This window comes from Carassius carassius, chromosome 40 (genome assembly GCF_963082965.1).
Source record: "Carassius carassius chromosome 40, fCarCar2.1, whole genome shotgun sequence".
Classification (NCBI taxonomy): domain Eukaryota; kingdom Metazoa; phylum Chordata; class Actinopteri; order Cypriniformes; family Cyprinidae; genus Carassius; species Carassius carassius.
In genome coordinates this window covers 23072462-23099653 of record NC_081794.1, presented here as the reverse complement: position 1 = coordinate 23099653, position 27192 = coordinate 23072462, and the positions used below count along the sequence as shown (strand labels likewise).

Below are 27192 nucleotides of genomic sequence, written 5' to 3'. Positions count from 1 at the left end.
GGTTTTCTTGAAAGCGTCTGGAAAAGCAATAGGTTTGGAGAAATAGCATTCAACAGCAATGAACTGAAGAGTGTTTCTGGCTTTCAGGATTGAGGTGAATTGGTTTATTTCCTCCTACTGACACTTTCCACACATCGCAAACAAAAATCTGTTTTAAAACATCTGAATTAATCTTTTTTCAGAATTAATCTTAATTTATTATTATTACTTTATAGTGGCTTAATGGTTAAATAGTTAAGCTTGATGTGCAGTCAACACAATATTTGTAGAAAATAATAGAAAAGAAAAGAAAAGAAAATTATCAAATTATGATGTTAATCTTATGTTAATGATTTTGTTTGTAGATACCGACAGTGTTCAGACATTTGACATTTTCAAAATGACTTTATGCTAGGTAATCTATTATTAATTTCATTATATATTTATTTATAACATAATATCCTTTTTACATCTAATGCTTAGAAAATTGAATGAGACATCAAAGTACCCTATTTGTGTACCTAAGTGTCTGCTAACTGCCATTTTACATCCTGGCAGCAAATATAATATTTGTAATGATTTCTGTGACTAGGAAAGCCCCTGCATTAATGCAGTGTATACGATTTGTAATGAAAACATGTGCAAGTGCCCATTAGTAATTCTCTGTCTCACAGCATTTGTGTTTGAGTGTGATCAAGAAGTGTAAGGCAGAAGCATTGCTGGTGAGTTTACACAGCAGATGCTCATTGCTCTATTTCCATGGCAACATGTGACACAGATGTCACACCATCTCATCATTTCAGACTCATTAATCAAACTCTGATTGGCTTAGCCTGGAGGATTCTGTCACTTCTGTCACCCTGGGCAATTAAGGGTTATTTGTGATTTCTAGTTTATTAGGAGGTCATATGAGGATGTTGGTGCTGGTAGTTTTTTAAAGTAGACATCGTATTTTTGATTATTTATTGATTATTTTGGTCAAGACTACTTGGAATTTAGTTGTACACAGTGTTTTTTAGCATCAAAATACTATTGTAGTTTTTAGTAATATTTTAGATTTGTTTTGTTTTTTTGATTGATGAAATATCTCGCCAAAGGAAAAGTGCTCACTAACACAGATTTAGACAGATTTGTGAACAATATCTGAGAGAAATTGGCCTTTTGTGTACATAGAAAAAGTCTTAGATCTTTGAGGTCAGCTCATGAAAAATGGGGGCAAAAACTAAAGTGTTACGTTTATAATTTTGTTCAGTGTAGTTACAGTTTTAGAACTTTTGTTTTTAGGAATTTTAGGATTTTTTTTTATATATTTTTTATATATAATCACATATATGTGATTACAGGATTATATGTACGCATGTATGTGTGTGTATGACAAGGTTAGTTAGCTAAAACAAACCAAACTAAAATTTCATTGTATTTTTCATTTCAATTCAACTATTTCAGCTAACTTAAATATATATTTTTTTTATATTTTCTTTAATTTTATTAGAGATGTTGTTCCTTTTAATGTTTTTCTTGACATTGATTTATTAAATATTAAGAGCATTAGCCCATTCGGTTAGAATAAAGACACACAGATATATCTTAAACTACCCTGGAGGCAATAACCCTTCCAGCAAACATATTTATTTTATTAATATCACCCAATGAAAGTACAGAAGTTAAAATAATAATCTTTAAAATAAATATTTTTAGGATTTTTAACATTTAAAAAAAAAAGGAGATTATGAAATTAATTAAACTTTATTGTTATACTAATAATACAATTTGTAATGAAACATTTTGTATATTTATTTGGGGTGGGGTGGTGTTGGCGCAGTGGATAAGACACATGCCTTTGGTGTGAGAGAACTGGGTTCAAATCCACTGTGAGACACCAATGTGTCCCTGAGCAAGAAACTTAACCCCTAGTTGCTCCAGAGGCGTGCGACCTCTGACATATATAGCAACTGTAAGTTGTTTTGGATAAAAGCTTCAGCTAAATGAATAAATGTATTAAAAATGCTATCAGACAGGCAGACAGTCACACGTGTAGCACATGCTCTGGTAAACTGAAGGTTATATAAAGTTGCCACTCTGATCACAGAGGCTGGAAGATTGTTTTTTTTTTTTTTCCATATATTTTATTGGAAAAAGCATTTAAACAACATCTGCAACATGACACAACACAAGTCTCCATGCCATATTTTCAAGAATAAACAGTTCAGAATAACAGTCCTTTTATGGTTTTATCCCATATCCCTCCCTAGCACCCACCCTCATGATAGCCAGTCAGACATACAAACAAAACCAAATAAGTAGGATAGAAAGACTAAGTAAACTTAAAATAATTAAATGATAAAAAAAAAAAAAAAAATTAAAGTTAGAGGTTAGTTGCCGATACCTAGGACGCTGTGCCAGGCTGCTAGGGTTCATGGATTAGCAGGAATCATGAGGGTTATTAATCGATTTCCCATATAGTGTAGCTTATGGTGTGGCGGGCAGACAGTGAGTCATAACGAGGTAGGAACCAATGCTGACACGTACTAAATATGCCACTACAGTGACATTTCCCTAACGGAAATCTGGTTTACATAATTTAATAGTGGTTTCCAATGAGAATAAAATTTGTCAGTAGCGCCTCTGAGTGTAAACTTTATCTTCTCAAGTTTTAAGAAGAACAACGTGTCACATAGCCAGGCTTTGAACGACGGTGGTAAGGGTGACTTCCATAGAGTCAAAATTTTACGACGAGCAATTAGAGAGGTAAAAGCTATTACATTTATTTGAATTGTTGTCAAATTAAGTTCGTCCGGAGGTCTGCCAAAAATCGCTATATGGGGGGAAGGACAGATCTTCAAAGCCAGAATCTTTGAGATTGCATCAAAATATGACTGCCAAAAGTTGAATAATTTGGGGCATGACCGGAACATATGGGTCAAGTCACAAGGGGTCTGAGAACATCTATTACATCCCTCATCCGAGCCCCCCGGATAAATCTGGGCAAGCCTGGCCTTGCTAAAGTGAATCCTATGCACCACTTTAAATTGAATGAGACTGAACCTAGCACAACTGGAGGAGAAATTAACTGCTCGAAGGGCTTTTCCCCAAAAGTCATCAGACAGGGAAATCTGCAGTTCGTTCTCCCAGCTGGTCTTAATTTTGTTTACAACAGAATCAAAAGATGGAGTAAGTAGATTATAGAAGTAAGATATATGGCCTTTTGACAACTTCTCAGCCTTAATGATTAGATCAATGCCACTTGGAGGTGGGATTTGAGGGAACTGAGGGGAGTGGGTCCTAGCGAAATCCCGTAACTGGAAGTATCTTAAAAAGTCAGAACCGCTGAAATTAAAAGTTATGCGCAATTGCTCAAAGCTAGCAAAACAATTGTTCACATACATATCGCTAAAATATCGGAGGCCACTGCTAACAAAAAACTTGAATCTAGGGTCAATTTTAGCAGGAAGGAATAGATGGTTATTGCAAATAGGTGTTGTCTGAGGGAGGGTGAGCCAGCCAGAGTTACGTCTAATTTGTGCCCAGATTTTCAGAGTGCCAGTTACTACAGGATTAGATGTATAAAGTGATGGGGAAAAAGGAAGGCTACTGCAAGCTAGAGCCTGGAGCGAAGAAGAGGAGCATGACTTGGCCTCGATTTGACACCAATTGCTCTGAGCCGAGGTAAACCAAAGCATAATCTTATGAGCATTTGCAGCCCAGTAATACCCAATAAGACTAGGCAGGCCAAGACCCCCAAGGGATCTACTCCTCTGCAATAGTAATCTACTGGCTCTGGCGTGTTTGCCAGCCCAAATAAATGAGGAGATAATGCTTTCTATGGCAGTAAAAAATGACTTAGGTAAAGATAGGCAGACATTGGAAAAAATATAGGTATCTGGGAAGTATATTCATCTTAACAGACTGTACTCTTCCGGCCAGGGATAGTGGTAGACGGTTCCACCTCTGAAGATCGGACTTGACTGTTGCCGTTAAGGCAGTGAAGTTCTGTTCTCGCAATGCTCGGACGGACCTTGTTATTGCAATGCCTAAATATTTGAATCGGATTGGAATTTCTAAAAGGGACTGAAGACGAGGGTAATTCCATAGCTAATTGGTTAATAGCATAGCACTCGCTTTTTGAGATGTTTAATTTATAACGGAGAACTCGCTAAAGGACTTCAGGACTGAGAGAGCACATGGGATGCTGGACTGAGGGACGCGGATATACAATAGAAGGTCGTCGGCGTATAACGATACCTTGTGGTCTGTGCCCCATCTCTGAATCGCCTTAATTCCCTCCTCTGCCTTCAAGGCAATTGAAAGTGGCTCAATAGCGGCTGCAAATAGGAGTGGAGAAAGCGGACATCCCTGTCGAGTCCCACGGAAGAGAGGAAAGTACCCCGAGCGCTGGGTATTAGTACAAACTGATGCGCAGGGGGAGGAGTAGAGTAACCTAATCCAAGAGATAAGACTTTCCCCAAAACCAAACTGTTGAAGGGTGGAAAACAGGTAGGGCCACTCCACCCTATCAAAAGCCTTCTCAGCGTCAAGAGATACAACAACCTCCGGTTCTGAAGGAGAATGCGGTGTATGAATGATACTGAGAAGTCTTCTGACATTAGAGAACGAGTGCCTCCCCCTTATAAATCCCGTCTGGTCCTCCGCTATAACCGAGGGCATAACCGACTCCATTCTGCGAGCCAGAGCTTTTGCGAGTATTTTAACGTCTACGGATAAGAGCGAGATTGGGCGGTATGATGTACAATTCAGGGGGTCTTTGCCTTTTTTATAAATCAAAGAAATAGCAGCCTGTGTAAGGGTGGGCGGCAGAGAGCCCAGGCTGAATGAGTGATTGAACATTTCTAATAATAATGGAGCTAGTTGGTCTGAAAATTTCTTATAAAATTCGACCAGGTACCCATCGGGTCCGGGGGATTTACCATTATTCATTAACTGTATTGCCTCTTTGATTTCTGAAAGATGCAAAGGAGCGTTTAACATCTCACGATCGCAATCAGATATTTTGGGCATGGTAAATTTTTCAAAAAACTGAGACAACTGGGCTTCGTCATAAGAACATTCTGACTTATATAACTGGGTGTAGAACTTCCTAAAAATAACAGTGATTGTTTCTGGGTCAGATGTAAGAAAGCCCGCTTCGTCTTTTATCTGTGAAATTTGATTTGAGGCCATTTTGGCCTTTAGTTGATGGGCCAAGAGGCGACTGGCTTTATCCCCATGCTCATACATGTATCCCCGCGCTCGAAGGAGATTTTGTTCAGCTTCCTTTGTCAAGAGGAGGTCGAGCTCAGTATGAAGTACCATCCTCTCTTTATACAATACAAGTGATTGGTTGGTAGAGAGTGAGATGTCCAAGTCTGCGATAGCTTTCTCCAGCTCCACTCGTCGAGCCTTACGAGCTCTATTTGTATGAGAAGTAAATGATATAATTTTGCCTCTAACAAAAGCCTTCAGGGTTTCCCAGAGAAGGGAAGGTGAGGTCTCGTCATTTTGATTGGTGTCTAGGAAAAGTTTAATAGTCTCTAACATATACTTGCCAAAGTCCGCCTCAGCTAACAAAAGAGGATCCAGGCGCCAAAATTTGAATCCCTTTGGTTTGTGGTCAAAAAGGAGGTCCAAATAACAGTTGAGTGGTCAGAAACCGTTATTGGTGAATATTGGGTGGAGGAAATTGATGGGATAAATGTCCTGTCTACTATTAGGTAATCTATACGTGAATATGTACGGTGCACATGGGAGAAAAAAGAGTATTGTCTGGTAGAGGGGTGTGAGAGCCTCCAGGGGTCAACATAGCCATACCGGTCCATGAAGGTGGAGAGAGTTGCTGCCATTTTTGAGAGCGGGACAGGTTTCGGATTAGATCTGTCTAGTACCGGATCTATAACGCAGTTCATATCCCCTCCTAGCACCAGTAAGTGAGAATTCAAGTTTGGAATACAAGACAAAAATGATTTCATGAAAGAGTCATCATCCCAATTAGGGGCATAAACAGATGCTAAGATAATTGGTTTTTGGTAGAGTGTGCCCGAGACGATAACATAACGGCCATTCGAATCTGTAATTGTAGTATCGGGTACAAAGTCAATCCTAGATCTTAACAATATTGCTGTACCCCTTGTTTTCAGATTAAATTTGGAGTGAAAGATCTGTCCGATCCAGGGCCTTTTTAATTTTCGGTGGTCAGAATCACACAAGTGTGTTTCCTGCAGAAATATTATATCGGCGTTCAAATCTTTAACATGCGTCATGATCTTAGTACGTTTCGTCGGAGCATTCAACCCACCGGTATTTAATGAAATAATCCTCACTGCCTGCCCACCATTTGCCCCCTTTTTAGTCACTCCAGCCATGGCGTAGCGAACAATTGCAACGTATCAGAGACACCCTAGGATGTGAGCAACAAATAGAGAAAAAACAAATAATTATCTGTGCAAAAACAAACTTCAGAGTAAAACAAATAATTAAAACAGTCCTCAAAAATAATAAGCATATAAATAAAAGTTCCCCAAAATGAAAAACACTGGCTATCCTACATTGTTTCATTCCTTTTACCCAGATCGATGTGCAAGAAAAATCTAGGTCCCCCCCTTGACCCACCCCAAAACTTCTCCCCACCCACCTCGTCCCTTCCATACTTACTCTACCCGTAGGCACTTCCCTATCCATATCAGATCTTCTTTTCTTTTCCTCTCAAACCCACATCTCTAATTACTAATTGAAACCCCAATAACCAAAATCGAAGATACAAATAAAATGGCAGCCATTGTGTACTTTATACTATATCAGCAAGCAGCAGAGTTTGCTCCAAGAATATCCTATAACTGTGTAAACGAATATATACAATATGATTATAAGACTAAGTCATAAAAATTAAGAGGTGCCTGAATTGGATTTATTAACTCAAAAAAAAAAAATTAAAAATTAAAAAAATTAAAAAAGGAGATAATAAATAAATAAATACAAATCAAATCGAAAATAAGTAAATATATAGGCACTATTAACTGAATTAACAACATAATCTCCGGTCCAGCATCTGACAGGGGCCTATAACATGGTATATCAATCACCACAACAACGAATGTCAATGTGAACATTAGCCCGTAGTTATAAGGAAGAATAATAAAAAAAAAAAAAAAAAAAAAAAAAAATTTACAACGCAAAGTGTCCAAGCACACTACTGACTCAGTTAACTCTGTTTCTGGTCCAACATCTAAAAGGGGCCTATAATATATGTCCTATCACCACATTTGTAATTGTAACCATTAGCCCGCAGCTGGAAGAGAGAGAGAGAAAATAACAAAATAAAAAAAAATAAAAAAATAATCGCCAAACAAGATCAACTCAACAATAATAATTATATAACTCAATTAATAATTTAAAGGAAAAAAAAAAAAAATAAAAAAAAAAAAAATAAGTCAAACTCGACCATATAAAGTGTCCGAATTAAATATAAACTCAGTTTACTGTGCCTCTGGTCCAGCATCTTCAGAGTTTACGTTACCCTTCCAGAGTTATGGAATGTCATCCACTGGGCCACAGACCTTTAGCCTGCTAAATAACTGCTGTTTAACTCAAAAACTAACTGGGAGCTCACCTGCTCAACATTGTCAGTCCAGGCTCGGGGTCTATAACCCGCATTAAGGCGGAGTAGATCTGTCACAAAAAAAGGCTAGTCAACACAGTTAACGTTATTGCAGCCAGCTGATAGTCCCGCTGGAGTCAGTTAGTTAGCCTCCGTGTCTGGTCTCTGCTGGTAGTTTGACACAAAGGTCGCGGCTTCCTCAGATGAAACTAGCTTCTTCTTAGCTCCATTGGGCAACGTAATCTGCAAGCGGGCCGGGAATAAAAGAGATGGTCTGAGGCCCAGGTTGTATAACGTTGACATGGCGTCACGGTACTTAGCACGTTGCTCGAGGACCTCCGGCGTGTAATCTTCATAGATGTGTACCGGCGACCCTCGATATTGGAGATCGCCCCTTCTCTTGCGTGCCTCCCGTACAATCATCTCCTTTATCTGGTACCGATGGAGACGAATAATTACCGGCCGCGGCCGCGACCCCGGTTGTGGCTTAGCAGTGAGCGCCCGGTGAGCTCGGTCCAGTTCAGGCGGTGATGAGAGGGTCTGTTGACCGAGCAATTCGACGAGGAGTTCTGCAAAAAAGGTTGTAGGCCGCGGACCTTCAATAGATTCCGGGAGTCCGATTATCCTAATGTTATTTCTGCGGCTGCGGCTTTCGAGATCTGACGTCTTCATCCTTAGCCTAGCATTACTCTCGGCTAATTCTGCACACCTGTCCTCCAGAGCCTGAATTCTCTGGTTCTGTAGTTCAGCTCCAGACTCCAAAGAGTCAATTCGTTGACCGTGCTCCGTCACCACAGCCTGTGCAGAGTCCAGTTTAGCCTCTAAAGCCGCAAAAGCAGTTTTGAAATCAGCGGATAAGCTAGCTCTGTGGTCCTCCAGTAAGCTCGCGATGCTAGTAACGCAGGTGTTGTTGCATGCGGCTGAGGCTTCTCCTTCGGTGCTCTTTTTAACATTCTTTCCCGATTTTGACATCGTGCCAGCTTGTATTAACTTAATATAGCACACTATGTTGTTTTAGACTATTGGGGTTAATGTAAAAGTAAACTTTTAGCGTAAATGTGTGGGAAGGCGAGAGCACCCTACTGTTCACATGCTCACCTAACCGGAAGTGAGGCTGGAAGATTGTTGATGTGATTCACTGCTGCTAGTCAAAAAACCCAAACCTGGCAGAACTGAACCTGCTATTTATGGATAATTGAGCCCTGACCTTCAAAGTCCACATCATGTGATATGCCCTGAAATTAATGAAACATATGTAGTCTCCCTGTCTCCATGGCAACTGCGCTTCAGCATCCATGGCACAGTGAGATCACACTTAAGCTTTTGGTTCTCAATGGGTAATCACACTGTGGCCATCTATAACCACGGCAACAGCAGGAAGACCAATTCAGGCTTTGAAGGAATTAGAAACACTGGTCTTGTAGATCTGTTATTTAGAGGGGAAGCAAAAATTTTATTTTGCTTGAATTGAATTGTTGTTCTTCACCAGGTAGCTCAAAGACTTTTCATGCTGTAATCGCCATTGTAATACTATCATTTGGGATATTTCTAGTGTCTGGTGAGTGTGTTGGTAACTAGTACTGGACATTTCAGCTCTGTGGTTTGTTTGCTCTTTGACAACTGTCCACTTAGAATGTCAGTCAAGGTTTCTTGCAGTAAAAACATAATTTAATTTTTATCCACATCTTCTCCCTGACACTTTCTGCTGCTTTTCCATTCAGACTCCATTGTAAATGGTCTCTTTAAAAAGAGAAACAGCACTTTTTTGCCACTTTTTGATGTTCCATCCAATATAATTGGTTCTGTCTTCAAAAAACTTTTGCAAAGCTTAAAAAAAGTGTTATTATGGATAGTAATAGTGTTATTATGAACTCATATTTTGACCAGAAGCAATTTTTTTAAGTTAAAAACATCTTAATAAATGATTAGTCTCTTACAAAGACACACATTTTCACTTGACAAGATGTTAATTGATGGACTGGAGTTTACTTCTATTGTTTTTATCAGCTGTTAGGACTCTAGTTTTGACGGCACCCATTCACTGCAGAGGATCCATTGGTGAGAACATTCTCTGATGAAGAAAAACACATCTATATATTATGGCCTTAGGATGAGTGAACTTTCAGCACATTTAAATTTGGGCTAACTATTCATTTAAGACGAATTGCTTGTTGCATTCATAATTTCACTTGGGATAAAAGCGTTTGTCAAATGAAGTATATACACAACAGGTGTTTAGAGATATTAGTATCTGCTGTACTTCCTCCTTGATTACTCATGATGATTACTGGTTGATAAACGGTGTAATTGTCAGTAGATATTGCTGCATTGGATTTAATTAGAAGTTTGTAAGCAACTTCTTATTGCAGATAATAACTCTCAGCCCATGTTTTTAATACAAATATTTGAATAAGAGATATGGCCTGAAGCTGAAACTGACAATTATAATATGAAGAAAACTAGGAAAAATATTCAATTAAACTCAAACACAGAGTCTATCTCAGGCATTTTTGTCCTCATTTTATTCTGTAGTACATTGTCTTCCTTTTATTTCTTCATCATTATTTTATCAGCTGCCTGATGCTGCAGCAGCTCTTAGGAACTGAGTTATAACTCCACCAATGTCTGTCTTCTAATTCACTGGTGTGTTTAAATTTTAATGTCATGTTCTTGTCCTCAGAGTTTGAGTATCCTCTCTGGATATGACCCTCCTGACCTGAACCAGATAGGAGTACGTGGAAAGACATCAAAAAGAGCCCTAGCATGTTTGTTTTTAGTGCAAGTTACGTAACTTGAGTGGCACGTAACCATGCAGAGATCTGCATCTCTGAGAGGAGATGATGTGGTGGGTGTCTAGCAGGATCAGACCAGAAATAAGGCATTTAGACTCCCAAGAGCCCAGCTGCTGGTTTCCACCACAGACACAGAGAGGATCAGTGGGAGAGAATGTCAATGCTGGAATGACAGTGAGTAGATGGATTGAGAGATACAAAAAAAAAAAAAAAACACATCCCTGGTGAGCCTACATATGCAGATTTTTAAGTAACTCCTAACGCGAGAGCTGTTCCAGAAGTTAGCAGTATTTTTATGCATGACAAGATACTTTTTGAAAATAAGAAGCATTGCATGTATCCTTCATAAAGGCAAATCCCATAATTCACTGTGACAAGCTTAGTGGGGAACAAAATTCTATCCAATACTGCGGAGAAATGTTGATTATAAATATATTTGGGTAAAGTTACCATGTCCTGCATTGCAAAATACTAAACTATAAATGTTAGAAATAATATTTGTAGTTTTTAAAAGAAGTCTCTTGTGCTCACAAAGACTGCATTTACCAAAATGTACACTAAATACAGTAATATTCTGAAATATTATTACGTTTTAAAATAACCGGTCACTATTTTAATATATTTTAAAAGTACATTTATTCCTGTTCTGGCAAAGCTTAATTGTTTAAGCAGTTATTTCTCCAGTCTTCAGTGCCACGTGATCCTTCAGAAATCATTCTAATATGTTAATTTGCTACTCAAGAAACATTTCTTTATTTCTTTTTTATTATAACGGTTGATAAAACTTGAAAATTAGGTTGTGCTGCTTAATTGTTTTGTGGAAACTGATGTTTTTTCAAGATTCTTCACTGAATAGAACGTTCAAAATACACAATTTTTTAACATGAATGAAACTTTTAATCTCACTTTTGAACAATTTAATGCAACCTTGCTGAATTAAAGTATTAATTTAAAAAAAATAAAAAAAATCTTCTTGTCCTTCAAGACTGTTGGAAGACCATTTCAGGTGACTACCTCTTGAAGCTCATCAAGAGAATGCCAAGAGTGTGCAAAGCAGTAATCAAAGCAAAAGCTATTTTGAAGAACCTAGAATATGACATATTTTCAGTTGTTTCACACTTTTTTGTTATGTATATAATTCCATATATAATTCCACATGTGTTAATTCATAGTTTTGATGCCTTCAGTGTGACTCTACAATTTTCATAGTCATGAAAATAAAGAAAACTCTTTGAATGAGAAGGTGTGTCCAAACTTTTGGTCTGTACTGTATATATATATATATTTCAAATTAGATTTTTCACCCAATGTGAAATAATTATTTTAATGCAATTTTAGAGCATTGTGTAATTTGCAAAATGATAACCAAACCTTTGAAATTATTTGTAAGTCAGGTTTCCTGTGTGCTTCATTTGATTAGATTTATTTTTTTTATGTTGTTACTGCCTGTGTAGAATATTGCAAATTAGTCACTCATTTCAGTTGTGATGCTTCATTTCAAGACAGTAAAATAACAAGAAGGCTCACTAGGTTTTGGAAGAGAGCTTTGAAATGGCTAGAGGAAGGAATGATTAATCCATATGTTCACTTTTTCTATTTATTTAGCATTTGTGGGAAGTCGTGGCCTAATGGTTAGAGAGTCGGACTCCCAATTGAAAGGTTGTGAGTTCGAGTCCCGTGCCGGCAGGAATTGTGGGTGGGGGGAGTGCATGTACAGTTCTCTCTCCACCTTCAATACCACGACTTAGGTGCCCTTGAGCAAGGCATCGAACCCCCAACTGCTCCCCGGGTGCCGCAGCATAAATGGCTGCCCACTGCTCCGGGTGTGTGCTCACAGTGTGTGTGTGTGTTCACTGCTCTGTGTGTGCATTTCGGATGGGTTAAATGCAGAGCACAAATTCTGAGTATGGGTCACCATACTTGGCTGAATGTCACGTCACTTTTCACTTTCACTTTCATTTCTCTATCCATCACTGATTCTTTTTGTGACCTTACGATATGTGTCCTTGCTGCAGGTGAGCTTCGAGAACGCACAGAGATGCTATTCCTGTCACAAGCATCATGTAGACATGCTGACTTAAGGGGAGTTTATCGATTAAAAAGGCTTCTTACTGTGCACAGACAGGAACAGCAGGAAGCATGTGTGTGCGGTTTCACTGGGCACAAATTCCTGTGCAATGACTGAACAGGAAGTCCGAGAGCTGTCATTTGGGCCTGTAAAGATGTTCGCACACAGGACAAGAAGTGCACCGTTGCATCACATCTAGGACAGGTCGCACACTGTATGCGTCACATACAATTCAAGTTAGCAGTCCAAAACAATTAATCTAATCATCAAAAAGGGAAAAAGTTCACTTCAAGAATGAACAAAGTGGCATTTGTGAGTTTGAAGTTTGGTTTTTGAAAAAACTGAGCAAATGGAAAGAGAAAGGAAGATCTATATTATTATAGCTCTCTTCATTTAAGCCAGAGAAAGACAAATATTTTGCTAAAATATGGACAATACACAATCACTATCCACTTATTATGCATTATATACTTTAACAAGGATTTTGAATAAATATAATTTAATTTAGTGGAAGTCGGTGTGTGAGTAGTCTTTTGAAAGAGTACTGAAATTTTAAACCTTTTTTTCTGAGAGTGTGTGTCAGTATTTAGTATGTCAGTATGTCAAAAATGCTAATGCTGTTCAAAGTGTTTGAGGGAAGAGGCTTGATTAGTCTCAGACTGAACACCTACGACCGCCCACACTCTGATCACTCATCGTCTGATGTGTATTGTACAAAACTGGCAGAGCTAGCAGATAAACGTCAGTTTCAGTCTGATTGGCTGGCATTTAACAACTTCTGGGAGTCGATGTACAGCATTCTGCCTAGAAACAAGATTTACTCAATGAGCGGATTTGAGGAAGGTCTGTGTACCTTCGTATAATTTGTTTTTTAATTTAATATTGAAATCTGAAAAAAATTTTCTGAAAAACTGAAAAGTTTTTCATTTGTCCAAAAAAAATCAAGAAATCGGCTTTATTTTTCGTTTTTACGTTCAGGGACAGAAAACGAATAAACACCTTGAATATTCGATCCCTACACGTGGGCGGGAATGAAACGCCCCTCTCCGCTGATTGGTCAACCAAACATTACAACATAATAATAGTCCTAAAACCATAATAAGAGTCCTACGCTTCTACGGATTCTTAACGTGTTTATTTCTACTACATTTTGATCTCTTTCTCTTCATCAAACAGCCAGATCAAAAATAGTTTGACACAAACCATACAGAGGCAGAGCCTTTTGGTCCTTTGGCACACGGCTGTTTTATTATAGAATCCACCTATCAAAATCTGTCTGGCAAAGCTGTGCAACGCACTGCAGCGCGGGGAGAATATAATGTAGCGAAGCGCAGACCGCTATCAATTTATGTGAACATGCAGTCATAACTTTTGTTTTAGAAAATATGCTGCATTTTAGACTATGGGGGAACTTAAATAAAATAACAGATATGAATAGAAGTTAGCACATCTATCATTTATTATTTTTCTATTTTGAGTTAAAGCACTTTATGCACATTTCGGAAACCATAGGTTGTTATCCCAAATGTTTACCTTATGCTGTATTCCAGACAACTCGGATACAATATAATATTTTTTTTATCATATTATATTATATTGCATTATACGAATAATATTATACTTTACATAATAATAATAATTATATATATAGCCTAGAGAGAGAGTTATTTTGGGGTCCAATAGGTTGCCGGTTTCCGTGCAAGTCAGCAAGTCATTTATAGATTATCAATGTATAATTTTGTAGTATATTTCCTACATTATTTCATTAATTTTGTTTTTTGTTTAGTCATTTAATTTAGATGTGTATTTTTATTTTTTCTGCCTTTTTTAATTTTTTCATTTATGAATTAATTTAAAACAACAAAAACGAGTAAAAAATGTACAATAAAGTACAATCAAATCCTTATAATCGCATTGCACTTGAATAAAGTTTAATTTCTAATCTGGGGGGACCGCATAAATCTTTCTTCTTACAATGCACGTTATTACAGTTTTTTTTAAAAATTAAATTATTAAAAAGGGCAGAAAAAATAGAAATACATCTCAATTAAATGACTGAACAAAAAATGAATAAAATAAGTAATGTAGGAAATAGGGTTTTTTGGGGGGGTGGGGGGTCTGTCAATAACTTGCTGACGTGCAAGAAAAACAGCTATATGTATTGGACCTGAAAATCACGTCTCTCTCTCTATATATATATTTATTGTTATTATTATTATTATTATGTAAAGTATAATATTATACACTATACTATAATAATATAATATAATATAATATAATATAATATAATATAATATAATATAATATAATATAATATAATATAATATAATATAATATAATATAATATCATTGTTATTAAATCCGAGTTATCTGGAACGCAGAATTATTAGGTAAACATTTCAATAAACGATTGTGTAGGCCTAGTACAATTCAGAGCCATTCTATATGATGACATTTCATCACTTGACAAATAGATAGCGACTCCTAAGTAGCACTTAAAGCACGGCTACGTGCAACTGTGTTAAGTGCATTTTTGGGAAACGCACATGAAACAATAATGGACGATCGTAAAATGACTCGTAGAAAACGCTCTTAAGCGCTAAAATCAATCGTTATCGAGAAACGCAGCCCAGATTAACGAATGGCTTGACACAAACCGTACCGAGGCAGACACTACAGAGCTTTCTTTTGTGTAGGCATAAATTATGCAACCTACCAGTGAAACATTTAGTTTATCATGTGAATATTAATTTACTTCGCACCTGCACTCACAACTTCTACTAGCCTATACATCTTTGTGCCCTGCAGCGCGGGGAGAATGTATTAGACAAGCACAGACCACTATTAATTTATGTGAACATAGGTAGTTTTAGACAATTAGCTGAGTTTATTTAATTAATATTGGGTACTGGCCATCTAACTGATAGCATAGAAAATTTTTATTTTCTCTGCCCACGTCACAGAACCGCTGTGTGACTCACAGTAGGTGCAAAGAATGCTGTATCGTTCCTTAAAGAATCGCAGTCTTTGAAAGATCCATTATTATAGTCAACAATTCACTGACCAATTATTATAGACAGCAACTTGATTTTATTTCTGAATCAATTAATGAAGCATTTTGAACGAATAGATTGAATAAAAGGCTCCTTTATTAACACCTAGTTATATTGGCGATATTACTTTCATAATTCAAGTTTCATTTTCATGTCATTTAAAAAAATAATTTTGTTCATATTTCTATATTTAAAATGTTTTATAAAACATTAATCTTATTTCATTATAAATTTGTAATTGCAATGTAAATGCATGTACAGCTGTCTGATCAGCATTAAACTGTAAATACATCTATAAAAGTATCTTCAGACACAGGTTCTATATCTCTGAATACTGATTTAATTGGTAACAGCCTATTGTCTTATTATGTTTTTGATGTAAGAATTTAACATTAAATATGACATACAAAAGGTAAAAAAATAAACCCAGAAAAAACCAACAACAACTGAAAATCTGGTGCCCCTTATGGGAAAGTTAATTTCTGACACTGATCTATGGTTTATTGTTCGAAGTGTTATTTTAGGGTTTGGATATGTTCTTATAACTCAAAAGGAGTTTACCTTCAAATCATGCCGTCGAATTCACATTTCACTAAATTCAATCACTGAAATAAGCACTCTGACGAACCATTAGTCCCATCCTAGTGGGATAACAACATATGATTTCCGAAATTTGCATAAAGTGCTTTATGAATAAAACTCAAAATAGAAAAATAATAAATGATAGATGTGCTAATTTCTATTAATATCTGCCATTTTATTTAAGATCATCCATAGTTCAAAATGCAGCATATTGTCTAAAACAAAAGTTATGACTGCATGTTCACATAAATTGATAGCGGTCTGCGCTTTGCTACATTATGTTCTCCCAAAGGACCAAAAGGCTCTGCCTCTGTATGGTTTGTGTCAAGCTATTCTTTGATCTGGCTGTTTGATGAAGAGAAAGAGATAAAAATGTAGTAGAAATAAACACGTTAAGAATCCGTAGAAGCGTGGGACTCTTATTATGTTTTTAGGACTATTATTATGTTGTAATATTCGGTTGACCAATCAGCGGAGAGGGGCGTTTTATTCCCGCCCACGTGTAGGGATCGAATATTCAAGTTGTTTATTCGTTTTCTGTCCCTGAACGTAAAAATGAAAAAATAAAGCCGATTTCTTGATTTTTCGTTTTGTTTGGAAGAATGAAAAACAAAAGATGTGCCGTTTTTTTTTTCATTTTTCAGATTTCAATATTAAATTAAAAAACGAATTATACAAAGGTACACGGACCGAGGAAGAACTGTTCACTGGATTAACCAGAGTTTATCAGAGTGACATCAAATTATTTGAAATGAATTTATCATGAATTTACTTCTAACTGCAAGTAACCACTAAAATTATTTATAGTTATACCTTTCAGTTTGACTGAAAGTTCTGTTCAGTCATTCCTACATGGTTCTGTTTATTTTAGTCTAAAGCCTTAAACCAAACCGTTCCAACTAAATGAACAGCATTTAATAGATAGAACAGGTCCTTGAATCATATATTTCAGGTAGACTACACATATTTTTTTTTTTTGGCTTGTCAGCGTTTCCTTATTTGCTCAGGGATAATATCACTAGTCTGATTAAACACATCGATGAATCATGGGGCCTTGATTCCATATAAACCATTCCATTATTCTCATCTTCAATTTAGTTTGCCTAATAAAGAGCCACTCTGATCCATGCAAATTCAGGACGGTGCCTTAGCTTTAAAAAGAACACAGATTGTAAATGAGGCCTATAAAAAGTAAACATTAGACATGGAAGAGCCTCAAGCTTTAATGAGAAAATTAAGAAAATGAGATTTAAGATATAGCTCAAAAGGCACAGTGGGAAAAACTAGATAGATCTTTTTCTCTCTCTGTCTTGCTATCATACAGATGGCAAAGTGCCAACTACTAAAATAAATGAACTGCATTTTAAAGTAGGTGTAAAGTGATCCAGGGAATGCGAAGGAAGGACAGCCATTTCATTGAGTTGTTGAATTAGCATAAGAAAAGCTACAAGTAAACTCCAAAAGTGTATCTGACTGATACACACATGGACATACACACGTTTGTCTAGCCTTACTGCAGTGCTGAAGTAAGCCAATCTGTGTCGCTGCTGTACAAAATGTGTCACACTAACTAGTGGTGACTTTACAAAAAGAAGGCCATCAGTATTTGGGTCAGAGTTTCTACAAAGTAGGATCTATATATATATATATATATATATAAAGTGCATATTTTAATACTCTTAAATGTAAAAGATCGATCCTATAGCTGTTTGAGTAACAGTTAAGCATGCAGGTGTACATTACAATTGCAAAGCGTTGGTGAAGTAGTTTAAAAAAGGATTGACTTTCAATTACACTCCTAAAGAAGGTTTTCCATTGAAGGTGGCATATTTCACTGGGAGTTACATAATCCCCACATTTGTGAGCCCAGCACGACTCCAAGATCTTCGAGCTTTAATGAAGACAGGGACCGCGGGGCACAGACTTAGATCTGCTAACGGACATGCTGAAGTGTGTGTGTGCGTTAATAGATCCATGAAGCTTGTTGAAAACGCATCCAGACCCTTGTTAAAACTTAATTCGAAACATAGCTCTTAAAGGGGATTGAAAGCTAAAAATGTTGTCTCTGCTTGTCAAACGCAGCATGTCATTTCACTGTTAAACTCACAATTGTATGCAAATTTTATGCAGAAGAATAAGCATTCATGCATAAACTGTTTAAAACTACGTATTTATCCCTTATACACTATAGTGATTAACTATATGAAGAAAGAGTGAGCTAAATTCAGTGTATTCATATACCATGTATTTAAGACACAGTCAACTGGTCAAAAGTGACAGTGAAGACTTATCAACTTTCTATTCATCAATGGATCCTGAAAAAATATAAAGCAGCACAACTGTTTTAATAAGTAATTATTCTTGAGCAGAATATGCTTATTAGAATAATTTCGGAAAGATTTTGTGCCACTGAAGACTGGAGTAATGAGTAATAATGCCATCACAGAAGTAAATGACATTTTAAAATATGTTAAAATAGAATAGTTATTTTTCAAATGAAATTTCAATAGTTTTTCCTCAACATTTCTGTTTATATTGTATTTTTATCAAATAAACACAGCCTCTCAGTTCTAACTTTGGATATCTGTAAGGAGTGTCTGTCTAGCTCCTCAATCACAATGTTGTGTATGTTTTATTTACTTCCCGTGAGCGAGTTTGAAAGGAGTTCAAATAATTAGTGCTTTCAGTGATCAGACACAGAGACTGTTTTTGAGTGTCGCCATGGTGACTAGATATTGTGACACAGCATGTTATTACTGTAGTGCTCAAAACAGCCAGTAAGTAGCAGCCCTCACTGGGCCTGAAAATGTCATTAGCATTTGAAATAAGGCATCAAGCAGAGATACCATAAAGGAAAAAAGTAATGCTTTTGCACATTTAATTGGACTTCATTTGATGGAAAGCAATGCGAGAGTATCTTAAAGGACATAAAATAAAAATAACGTAAAATACTGTATATTTTTCAACATTAGTTTACAGGTTCATCAAGGATAGGGATAGGGCCTTTTCATTCACCTGTACTGATATACATTTACATTTTAGTCACTTAAGAGAAAAAGAGCAATAATATGTACAGTAAGTGCTGTGACAAGTCTCAGTTAGACTAATCCAGTACGCAAGGGTTTTTATACATAAAAAGAAAACAAGTAAATAAAATCAAAAACTAAAACTAGTGTTTGAGGGTCTGTAAAAAAAAAATCTAACAAGTCAATAGAATAGAAAAAGAATAGAGAATGCTAGTGTTGGAGCATTGCTTTTTTAAAATCAATAAAAAGAAAACAAGTAGACAGAATAGAAATAAAATAGAGAGTGCATATTTTGGGAGTCAATTTTTTTTAAAGGATATAGGATATTGAGTTGGACCGATTTTAACATTTTCATACAGTTTTGCTATCATCTTTGTTATTGTCTTTCATAATAATATTTCAATGTCTAAATTCACTTGTGTAATTGGAAGGGACAAATGCATATGTTAAGTGTTATTCATTCAATCATACTTTTTTCCTGAAAAATATGTAGAATTGTATTATCAGTCATAACCTCACAATTATTACCTTATTGTTATCCCCCTGTATATTTATCCTAAGTTTAAAGCTAATCAAAAAATGTTTAAGATAGCAAAACAACCACGGTTAAATATTTTGATTGCAATTTCTTTTTTATATCAGTTTGTAGATTGATTCACAGTGTAGCATAATGTGTGTGTACTATTATAGTATTTATTCATAATTAGATTTTTTTTCTACATATTTTTTTTTATTATGTGCGTTTGTCATATTTTTTATAACCTCTATTATGATATTTCTATTTATCTTTTATTTTACACTGAACTAGCACTTCGTGCTAGTATATTTCACAATTAATTACAAAAAAACAGGAATTAAATGTGAACTTCTCAAATGGAAAAACTGTAGTTGTGATCATTTTAGTTCTTCAGTTTGAATTTCGGCAAAGTTTTAAGTTTTTCAGTTTTATTGCTGCTTTATTTTATTTAACAAAAACATTTTTATATCATTTTAGTTTTAACTTAACATTAAGAACGCTGCTAATTTGAGCTCAAGAAATAAACTTTATGAACACATTTTTTGTCTGATATTATTGGTGACGTGAAACAGTATTAAAACCTCAGCAAATGATGGCCACCGAGTGAACTGTCTTGCTTTCTAAAGTACTGATTTGGGACACATCTGAAGCTGAATATTGTCCCAGGTGGAGGCAGTTTGTTTAGTCTGATGTGCTGATGTCTCGAGGGTGCTGGGTTTCTCATGCACTCAGGCTGTTTTTGGGCTCAGTCCGACAGAGAGAGCAGCTCTTTGGCCATATGTGCATTATGTCTATGTCTGTTTCCAGTTTGTCTGCTGTGGCCTTGGTCCAGCTCCACCTCTCCACCCGTCTCTCCATTTGCCTTCTGTTCTCACATTCTGTCTCTTCATCAATATTAGAATTCAGCTTATTAGATTAATGGCTCGATCGTGTTTGAACAGGCTGTCTCTTTTTTTCTCTGAGCATGTTTGGCATTCAGCCTCTACTGTCTCTCTCTCTTTTTTTTTGTCTTTAATCTCTTGCTTTTTGCCTGCTCTTGTGCTGAATGTGCAAAGCTGTTGGAGATAGTCGAGTGAGGGATGGGAGTAATGCCAGCACACTAAAACTACCTGAGGATGAGTGGGTATCATACAGAAAGCTATCTCAGCACAATGTTGAAGCCGTTGCAGTTAATGTAGCACTGTTATTTCTGCAATAGCATTGCATGCTTTCTTGTATTTCAAAAAGTGCATGGTGCTAGCAGCTCCAAAGTCTTGAGTTCGATTCCCAGGGAATGCATGAATTGTAGAAATGTATAGCTTGAATGCTTTGGGTACAAGCATCTGCCAAATGCGATTAGCTAAAATCTCTGTATACCACTTTCTAATATGTTATCCTCGCTCACTGTGTGCATAAACAAACATACGGTGCAATTAGTGTAGCCCAGTTCACAAATAGTTCTTCTAATGAATTACTCCTAATGAAACACTCCAGAGTTTGAATCAGTCTGATGCTTCATTGAATGAGCTTACTGAATATGCTAGAAGTTATTAATATATATGTCATTACTTTCATGATGTCATGAAGGTTCATGAAACTTAATATCATTATCATAAATTATCAAATCAAAAAAGTCATTTCTGACTGATAATAAATTATTTATTTTATGAAACGATGTCTCTTAACATTTTGTTGTTTTATTTATGTAAAGCGCTTTGAGATGTAACATTTAAAGGTGCTATATAGAAAATAAAGAATATTTATTATTATATATACATGCATACAGTACATACATACAATATAGCGATTGATACAAAACATTATTTTGTATCAATATAAAAAAAACAATAGTATGTTTTTTTTTTAAAGGTAAAGTTGTATATTGTAAATTTTACCTAGAAAACCTACATGAATATACACTTACCAACAAAAAAATATATATAATTAATTAATGTAGAGAGGGTTTATTTATTGCTATATATTTGTTTAAACTATTTACTTGTTAGCAGATTTTTGGCAAAATCTTATGATTCAGTCACACATTTTCATTCAATGTGTTTACACGCTGGTGACGGTTATATTTAGGACTGGTGGTGGACCTTCATGCTTGCTTTTTTTCTTAAAATCATATGTTTTTGTATGATTCACAATATATGTATGATTCATACGAAGTCGCCATCTCTGTAAATAGTTACATTTTTCCATGAGAACAGGTTTAAGCTTTGCCTCCTTATTTCAGTCAAGTGAAATGTGGATGTAGATTCATTAGATGTGCTTTAGTTTATGTCAGTTCACACTGTCTGGACCTGTCAATCACAGAAAAATCTGTGTGTGTTTGTATATGTGTGTGTGCTATAGGGACTAAAGGGCCATTAATGTGTTCAGTTAGTTTATTTCCTGTATAAGTGAAAGTGCATGACCTGTGTAAGCACCAGCCTGTCAGTCATCTCCACAGAAATAAGCAGAACTCCTTTATCCAGTGTTATGATTGGATAAAAGGTTGGGCTTGGTTTATGTTAATGAATCTGCTTGTATGCTGTAAATGAACGGTTCAGATTGGGCTCTTTTGTCGAGCACAAGTGGCTTCCCGCCGGGAACTGGGTACACGACACGTTTCCTCCAGCTCTCGTGGCTCTGCTCTGGTTCATCTCCACCCATCCCTCATCATTTAGTCATTAGAGCTGCTCCTGCTCTCTGCCTGAGCTCACTGAAAATGAGTACCAACCCCTGTGCTGAGAGAGAGAGAAAAACATTCTCTCTTAAAACATTGTTCTGTTCCTGCTTCTTTTTTATGATCCATTTCACATTCATTTACTCTATTATTCTTGAAATGAAATGCCTGGAGAATATCAGTCATATCTTTCTGCCACCCTCCGTATTCCTGCATGTATTTTCTAACAGTATTTGCTCAGCCTTGGTGTTCAGTCATGGGGTGTTGAGTTTCAGGGTTGTGCAAAATTCAAGAAATGGCTTCTTTTCAATTTGTTAGTTTGACATTAAATTGAATTGGATTGGAATGACAGGAAAAGACAGGGCTGGGGAGACAACATGGAACATTGCTCCATTTGTAAGAGTTTGAGGTTGTTGTTTTTTTTAATGTTTTTTTAATGCATCCTTGCTGAATAGAAGTAAAAATCCCTCAGTATCATATTCTTTAAGCACATTGTATTATTCGTTAAATTTACTTTTGTAAACTCATTTTGTGCTGTAATGGAATTAACAGCTTTCAGAAAAATTTTCTATTGAAAAATTGTGTCTTTCCATGTATGTAAAATTTAATTAAAATATGGAGCTATAAAAATTAGAAACATTTATTTTTGAATGTGTATTTCTATGGCGCTTAGCTGAAATGTGTGGTGTACTGTCTCTGTCTACTACTGTATCTGGCTTTCTGAGAAATGCTTATTATCTTGGAAAATAAAAAGTTAAAATATTATCTTTTTCTCTGGCTTCACTGTAAGCTATAAAACACTTTCAAGATACAAATTCTCTGTCTAAAGCTCCAGAAAGTACTTAAGACTAAAGCTTGTTTGCAAATTGAGAGTTTGAGTGGGCCAATACAAACCTCAAAGAAAACACGTTTTGAGAGCACCTGAATCTGAAAGCCTTGTAATGGCTCGATGAAATTGCAATGAGTCACCATTGCTCTCACACTTTAAAAGCAGTCTGGAATTAGAGCTCACAGGGTCCAGACAACGTGTTTCAGGGAACGGTCATCTCAGAAATAGAATAGCATTACATGACTAATGTTAATGTAAACACCAAATTCTGAAAAGGAATAGCGACAGACATGCATGAAGTTCACACTTATAATCGTTGTATTGTCTCACGGACATTATCTACGGCTATTACCTGTAAAAAAAAAAAATTGAATACTGAAAAATTCCTTCAAATTATACAGTACATTGTGCCTGATTTTCTTTTCTTTTTTGAGTGTACCAATTAATTGAAGGATCAAATAATAAATTGAAGTAATAATAATAGATGTACATGTGTATGGGTCGAATGTCTTCAGGTTAAAGTGTCTTTGTTCCCTGCCTTTAGTAATATCTATTCTCATTTAGAGTGGAAGGCTCTCAGGCATTCTCAATGTCTTCATTAAGACAGGACTCAGTAACATTGATCTCACACTGAACAGATTGTGGTCAAATGTATAAGTTTGACTGTATATATATATATTTTTATATTTTTTATAATTTTTTTCTTTATATATAAACATACATCCTTACAATTAAAACGTCAAATGATTTTGAGAAAATTCAGTGTGGTCCTTATTATTTGAGATGTTCTTTAATGCGACCCTGGAGCTACTGAATCACTGTATTTTTCTTCCAATCAACCTTTCCTAATGAAGGATGCTTGAAAGGGTCTTTGTCACTTCCCCTCTGTGCCTCATCACTGCATGCGATCTGATTCATGAATACTAATTTCAGTGTTCATACGAACAAGACTGAAACTCATCTTTGAAAATAACCAGATATGCTTACGCTCAGAGTGAGACTAAATCTCTGTTAAATACATTCCTGATTACCTGCTTTACCAGGCACAACAGAAGGAGCCCAACTGCTATTCATTAAAGCAGTGTCTCTATTGTAGTGGTCTGGCCACAGTTCTGAAACGGAATGATTTACGTCTGATTGTAATGCTGCTGCAGTGAGCGGTTCAGCACTCAGAAAACCTCCTGGCACCAGAGGGAGTGAAATATAGATGAATGCATTTCATGAAGCCTCACAACGTATTGCTCATGAAACGTGCCAAGTACACACAAACTCATATCCTATTCATCAATATCTTCATGGTCTGCTTTTTGTCATTTGAGACAGACACACAGACAGACACACAGACAGACAGACAGACAGACAGACAGACAGACAGACAGACAGACAGACAGACAGACAGACAGATAGATAGATAGATAGATAGATAGATAGATAGATAGATAGATAGATAGATAGATAGATAGATAGATAGATAGATGGATGGATGAGTGGGCTGAAAGGTGAGGATGGAGGCAAGGATTCATGAATTGAGGGGATGTGTTGAAACACAAGAGCGTTTTGCAGCCAACTGCAGATTTTAAAACTCATTCTATCCATTCTAGTTTCCAAGGCAACTACTGGAGCCGAATTCGGACTGAAAATAAGACCCTGCAATTCTATTAAAATAAATAAAGCTATCAAATATGACCTCACTGACAATCACTATCAGTCTTGGTCTTGTTATTGTGTTGTGTTAGATGATGAATTAGATCATATATGCCTTTGTATTATTGATAATTATGCTCTTTATTACTGTATGTGTTTGCCCTGACATTGCTTTAATAATGCATATGCCAGTGGCCTGCCAATTGTAATATTAGATCTGACAGTTTAAAAAGTGAGAGAAAACAGCATGATGTCACAGTATCTTCATTTAGTCCATGCTGGTTCTCTTTGCTACAACATTTTTTGCTTATTCCAAATGCACTGAAATCAGAAGAGACTCAATGGTGTTTTATATTCAGTTTGTGTGGCCAAAAGGTTCTCTCACCAAATCTAGCCTTTCATCAGCAGTGTCAAATTTATATTAAGCATGATTGAAATAATTATTCTGTAAATTGCCTTGCTATTATAAATGTTTATACATAAAAAGTACACATCATTTACTTAAAATTGTCTTCAAAGTTGTTTTGAATGAAATATTTGCAAAGCATTTTTAGACAGGCGATCTTTTCAGTACACCTACTGAATTTGATTTGGACAATAGTAAGTCAAGAAATCCAAGACAATGCTGAGAAGAACCATCATAAATAGATATGTTTTGCTCTTCATGCTTTTGAAACAAACATTGTAGCTTTAATGTGATCATTAAATATGTAATTTGTTACTGGGACTTGAAGGTAAAATGCTAAAAGTTAGAGTTAAAGCTACAAAATATCCGTCCAAGTCAAACTGTCCTGTAGTTAAAATGTAATCAGCATTTAAATTGTATAATGATTACAGTGCGTGTAGTTTTCATGGCCTTGTATTCATTTCAAATTCATGTTTCACATCAACTAGTGAAAGTGGTTGAGTGATGAATCTTGATCAGTTACAGCATCTAAAGCACAAACTTACACCGAAATGTACATTTTAACCTAAAATCTAAAATCTGTTAAAAAGAAAAATCATGTCAACAAGCCTTTTTTACATTTTCTTGCATCCATGTGATCGGTAAAATACTTTTTGGTTGTTAGTATTGGTTGTCTAGGAACACAAATAAGAATAATAAAAACAGAGTACTTGTGTGCAATATGTGTATTCATGCTGATAGCAGTTGTTTAGTTTGTGTAATGTCTTGTCTGTCCTGCAGATGGCGCTCCACTGACTGAGCTGTCCTGGTCATCCTCTCTGGCTGTGGTGGCTGTCTCTTTCTCTGGACTCTTTACCTTCATCTTCCTCATGCTGGCTTGCCTGTGCTGTAAACGAGGTGACATTGGCTTTAAGGTGAGACCCTCTTTCATTTCAATCACTTTTACAAGTAGTGGCTTTTAAATTCCATCAGACTGCAATGGTTCACTGGGCACACACTTTGGAATGAGCCGACTCAGCAAAATTCAGTCCCAAACAGAACACACATAATGAAATATACCATATTAGTGGCAGGTCCATGAAATAAGCAGACAATGCAAATCTACACAGTATCTTTGTCTTGTTTTCCAGTCAAAAACTTTTTGTTTTAATATAGAATCTTATTTTATTTAAACTAACTTATTCTGCTTTAAATTAAAATGTTCCTTTATTCATTTTTTTTTCCTTATACAATATTTAGTTTTTTATTTATTTTTCTGTGAAGCAATTTGAAATATCAGTGTGTATGAAATCAACTATATAAACAAACTTGCATTCCCTTTATTTTATATATTTTTTTATCTTAAAGAAAGGCAGTGTAAGTGATAAAGGGCTATTTGCATTAAGTGCAAATTGCTACAGATGCTATTTACACTAAATGAAAATAGCATATTCTCATAGAGATAGATTCTATTTACACTAAGTAAGAACAGCAATATTTTAGTGATATGCTATTTACACTAAATGCAAATAGGTATATATTCTATTTACACAATGTTAAAATAGAAGGATTTTCTGTTATTTAATGCAAATAATGGCATTCACAGTTTTCTGTCTAGATGTATTCTTATTGTGAAGTGAAAATGTAAAAAAAGATTATACTTATCTCAAAGATGCATTCCTGTAATATCTAAATCATGTTTGTTTCTCAGATATAATATTTTTACTGGAAAACAAATAATATCCCTTAGGAATGAGATTTTATGCAGTGCACCAACAATGATAAAACAAGATCATCTTATATTATACTATAATGTTCAGACTTTCTCATGCCACTGTCTATGAATATGTAAACATAATGTGCATTAATAAAGAAACACTTCGCCAGAAGCAAAGATTTATTATACTTTATTATACCCCAAAAAGAAAGAAAAAAAATTAAATATATATATATATATACAGTGATATGAGAACTATGAAACTAGCTATGTAGGAATCAATTTAGCTGTTATGTATTTAAAAAAAAAATTAGAATCCCAAAACTGATCAATCAGAATCAAGTGTAAATACACGGATATAA

General features: G+C 35.7%; 1 protein-coding gene across 2 annotated transcripts in view; it reads left to right on the top strand.

The window, feature by feature from the left end:
- Positions 1-27192, top strand: part of aatkb (apoptosis-associated tyrosine kinase b) — a 60683-nt gene that overhangs the window by 11366 nt on the left and 22125 nt on the right. For both annotated transcript variants that reach the window (XM_059532662.1, XM_059532661.1), the window contains exon 2: positions 25915-26048. In XM_059532662.1, the coding sequence (XP_059388645.1) occupies positions 25915-26048 (134 nt within the window). The remainder of the gene's footprint in view (positions 1-25914; positions 26049-27192) is intronic.